This window comes from Betta splendens, chromosome 14 (genome assembly GCF_900634795.4).
Source record: "Betta splendens chromosome 14, fBetSpl5.4, whole genome shotgun sequence".
Lineage (NCBI taxonomy): Eukaryota > Metazoa > Chordata > Actinopteri > Anabantiformes > Osphronemidae > Betta > Betta splendens.
The window spans coordinates 3,096,589-3,101,345 of NC_040894.2; the positions used below are offsets into that span (position 1 = coordinate 3,096,589).

At 42.7% G+C, this 4,757-nt stretch overlaps 1 protein-coding gene across 1 annotated transcript; it reads left to right on the forward strand.

Annotated features, from left to right (window-relative positions):
- Positions 1-2,103: 2,103 nt before the first annotated feature.
- LOC114869642 (tripartite motif-containing protein 16-like) lies at positions 2,104-3,848 on the forward strand. The gene has a single exon (XM_029174037.3). The coding sequence runs from the start codon at positions 2,120-2,122 to the stop codon at positions 3,794-3,796; it is 1,677 nt and encodes a 558-aa protein (XP_029029870.1). The 5' UTR covers positions 2,104-2,119; the 3' UTR covers positions 3,797-3,848.
- Positions 3,849-4,757: the final 909 nt, after the last annotated feature.

Genomic DNA, 4,757 nt, shown 5'->3' on the forward strand with positions numbered 1-4,757 from the left:
ACTCTGAGGGACTGAAGTACAGTATAGTGGAGTTTAATGGTGTGGAACTGCCTCAAGAAGTGTTCATTGGGTTTGTTAAGTATTTGGTGAGAGAGTTTGTTTCAAATCCGGTGAGGTGTGGAGGTGAACATTACTATTGGAAATGTGATGAGGGGGTGGAGCCGAGGTGCTGCAACTGTGGAGGGTAGCACAGTGTAGCGTTCTGGGGTTGTGAGGTTTTAAAGAAGGAAGTCAGGGTGCAACAGGTTAGGAGAGAGAAGAGTATGTCGTATGCAGAGGTGGTGAGAGAAGCAGAGAGGAGTAATGTGGAGAGCACAGGAAGAGCTTCAAAATGGGGAAAGGAAGCAGCAAGAGGAAAAGGGGCTGGATGAAGGGAAATAGGACACAGAGCGATGTTTAAGTTTGTAGTGGAGACAGGGTTAGAGAGTGGAATATAATGCTTTCTTTCATTCTTTTTTAACAAACAGTGCATACTCCAACACAGAAGGTGGTAATGCACTACCATTTTGTCAACCACCAATAGAAAAACAAGAAGAAGAAGAGAGGCGCACGGAGTGCATCTGTGTGTGTGAGTGGTTAAAGTGAGGTTTTTATTTTGGCAAATAATTACCTTGCTTAATCATTTTTTTCTTTGTATTTCTTGTTTGTTTTTTTGTTTGTTGTTTTTTTTGCAATAAGCTCTGATTCAAATTCAAACTAAAGTAGAAATCAAGGTGGAACTGTTATGGGAAAAATTGTTTCTTCCTTATTTCTATGCAGTTATTATATGATTTATGACTTATGTTCTGCAATTAATATCTTATGTTTTGTCTTACTGTATGCATTTGACATTTCACCCAGATTGTTCAATGGTTGTCTCTGCCTGATAGACTCTCAACTCTAGCTCCCAAACCCAAGGTCGGGGAGTTGTGTCTCTGTCTGTTGAGACTTGGTGCTCCTTTCTCACAGATAGTTGGACGTCAGCGATGCAGGTGTGAGAATGTAAATATCTTCACACATACTGCGACAGGGAGGAGATGGTGCATGTAATTTGATTGGGTTAGAAAGACATTCCACCCTAGTCGGACAGAGAAACTAAAAGGCAGAAGCAGCTTGAGGATCGTGGGCTCTTTGCATCACACCTTCATGGTGTGTGCACTGATCTCCCCAGCTGGTTTTTGGTTTGTTGATGTGCACGATCAACATCCATGCTTTTTATTTGCTTTCCCCATTATTTTTATTTTTTCTTTATTTTTATAATAAATTACACAAAAGACAACTCTCTCATCTGCCTCTTTATGGGAAATTTCCACCACAGAACACAAGTGGATTTTTCAAAACTGTAGTACAAAAAAGAAAAACTACAACAATTTACAAAAGAGTTTCAGACATCTGCTTCCTATGACATGGACATAGATGGAGGCAGAAAGAGAAAATAGGAGCCATTACTAATTTACATTTAATATTCTATGAGATTTAATAAACATTAAAGTAAATTATGTGTATGAAAATTTTAAAACCTAAAATATTAAACACATTGCTTGTACGTCTACTCATATTGGGGGGAAAGCACATTAATGCTCACTTACAAATTACAAATAAGGAACCTCAATCGGTCCAGGCCCGAGGTTCCTTGGTTCTCATGGTGTCTTTGCTCCTATCCATTATCTGATTGTAAGAAACTGATTTGACTAAAGTGCTTTTTCCTCCAATAAATGCTATAAAATATCATCTGTAGAACAGCTGCACATATGCATAGAACGCCATTAATGACATTGATTGGTTGCGTAAGTAAGTACATATGAACTATATAATAACATTGTCTGGACAGTGTTAGTCACTGTTTTACTGTAGTTTCCGCTTGTTGTCACGTGTAGGTCACTAAGGTTAATTGAAAAAAGGTAAAAAATCAACTGATGTGTTTATGTTATTTACAGTTTACCATGGATGTTATTGCATGCACTGCATAGATTTGCTGTGTGCAGACAAACGGGGAGGGCGATTGGGCAAGTGTTTAGCCTAGAATGAACCTTGGCCTCCGCCCACTGCACAAACAGGTTTTATAGCAGCTCAGCTCAACTGCTTTCAGTTTTAAGGAAGTGAAAGTGAAACTTAGACTCAGTCGCTGCGAGAGAGTAAAATGGCTCAGACAGGAGTTCAGTTAAACTGGGAAACCTTCTCTTGTTCCATCTGTCTGGATCTACTGAAGGTTCCGGTGACTATTCCCTGTGGACACAGCTACTGCATGAACTGTATTACAAGATTCTGGGATGAAGAAGACGGTAAGAGACTCTACAGCTGCCCTCAGTGCAGACAGACCTTCACACCGAGGCCTGTCCTGGTGAAAAACACCATGTTAGCAGAGTTGGTGGAGCAGCTGAAGAAGACTGGACTCCAAGCTGCTGCTGCTGATCACTGCTATGCTGGACCTGAAGATGTGGCCTGTGATTTCTGCACTGGGAGGAAACTGAAAGCTGCCAAGTCCTGTCTGATGTGTCTGGTCTCTTACTGTGAGACTCACGTCCAGCCTCATTATAATTCCTCTGCCTTTGAGCAACACAAGTTGGTGGAGCCCTCCCAGAAGCTGCAGGAGAACATCTGCTCTCGTCACCACAGAGTGAAGGAGCTTTTCTGTCGTACTGATCAACAGTGTATCTGTTATCTCTGCTCTGTGGATGAACATAGAGGCCACGACACAGTCTCAGCTGTAGCAGAGAGGACTGAGAGGCAGAGAGAGCTCGAAGGGAGTCGACAGGAAATCCAGCAGAGAATCCAGGACAGAGACAAAGAGGTGAAGGTGCTTCAACAGGAGGTGGAGGCCATCAGTCGCTCTGCTGATCAAACAGTGGAGAACAGTGAGAAGATCTTCACTGAGCTCATCCGTCTGATGGAGAAAAGAAGGTCTGAGGTGAAGCAGCAGATCAGATCCCAGCAGGAAACTGAAGTGGGTCGAGTCAAAGAGGTTCAGGAGAAGCTGGAGCAGGAGATCACTGAGCTGAAGAGGAGAGACGCTGAGCTGGAGCAGCTCTCACACACAGAGGATCACATCCAGTTTCTACACATCTACCCGTCACTGCCAGCACTGAGTGGATCCACACACTCATCCAGAACCAACACCCGTCCTCTGAGATACTTTGAGGACGTGACAGCAGCTGTGTCAGAGCTCAGAGACCAAATACAGGAGGTTCTGAGGACGACAAGGACAAACATCTTACAGACAGTGACTGAAGTGGAGGTTTTACTGTCAGAACCAGAACCCAAGAGCAGAAGTGGATTCTTGAAATATTCCTCTGCAATCAAACTGGATCCAAACACATTACATACAAAGTTGTTATTATCTGAGGGGAACAGAAAAGTTACGTTATTGAGTAAATCACAGTATTATTCTGATCATCCAGACAGATTCACTAATTGGCCTCAGGTTTTGAGCAAAGAGAGTTTGACTGAACGTTGTTACTTTGAGGTGGAGTGGAGAGGGAAAGAAACAGTTATTATAGCAGTCGCATACAAGAACATCAGAAGAGCAGGATGTGGGGCTGAATGTGGATTTGGATATAATGATAAATCTTGGGCATTAATATGTAACAATACCAGTTATGAATATTGTTACAACGACATCATCACTCCTGTCTCAGGTCCTCCATCCTCCAGAATAGGAGTGTACCTGGATCACAGAGCAGGTCTTCTGTCCTTCTACAGTGTCTCTGAAACCATGACTCTCCTCCACAGAGTCCAGACCACATTCACTCAGCCTCTCTATGCTGGACTGTATGTTTATGGTGATGATGCCACAGCTGAGATCTGTAAACTCAAATAGACTCAAGTCATTTAAGATGCAGCAGGTTAAACTTGACTCCATCTTTCCGAATTACAATTATTTTTATTCACCAAGTTTGACAAACAAGGAATTGTATCCGGTCTGACTCTGTCTTATAATACCCTCATGCCGAACATTAATTGTTAGATAAAATAAGATAAAATAGGATAAATAAAGAATTGCAGCACACGTGTTTCATTAGTCATTTCTCTGTGTGATTGGAGAGTTCAGCTCAGACACAGCCTGAGGGAAGAAGTTGACTGTGTCTGGTGGTTCTGGTGGTTCTGGTGGCCATTGCTCTGTGACGCCTGCTAGATGGGAGGAGTTTAAACAGTTTATGTGCGGCGTGTGTGGGGTGAGCAGTGATGCTGACAGCCCATTTCCTGATTCTGGCCCAGTACAGATGCTCAATGACCTGAAGGAAGCTCAGTCCCAATGCTGATTGGACACACACTGCAGTCTGTGTCTGTCCTCTTTGGACCACTTATTGGTCAAATGTGTTTTTTTCCCTCTCCACTGTTGTCCGCTGTCAAATTGTAATTAATTACTAATAAAGTTATCTGTATGTGGGCTTTGTTGGGTTAAGTTGTGTAAGGTCTATATACTTAACTTGTACAGTGCCTTTAGATAACTTTGTTGTGATTTGGCGCTATATAAATAAAATTAATTTGAATTGAAAAACTGTATTTGATCACCAGAACCTTCACTGATCTGGTTGTGTCCAGAAGTTGTGCCTGTGCTTGTAAGATGGATGAGGGTCCAGAGGCATGAGCCACAGTTTGAACCACTTGTCTCTAGAAGCATAAAACCGTAACCCTCCAGATTGTGGTCCTCACCCCTGACCGATAATCCACAGAATGCACCGTTTCTCAACTCATTCACTTCCTCCTCTGTGGTCACAGAGGGAGACTGTGGCCGAGTGTCTGCTGGTGACATCTAGGAAGTGAGATGTTTTGGATAT

Coding starts and splice junctions, on each gene's coding strand:
- LOC114869642 (XM_029174037.3), top strand. CDS start 2,120: ATGGCTCAGACAGGAGTTCAGTTAAACTGGGAAACCTTCTCTTGTTCC.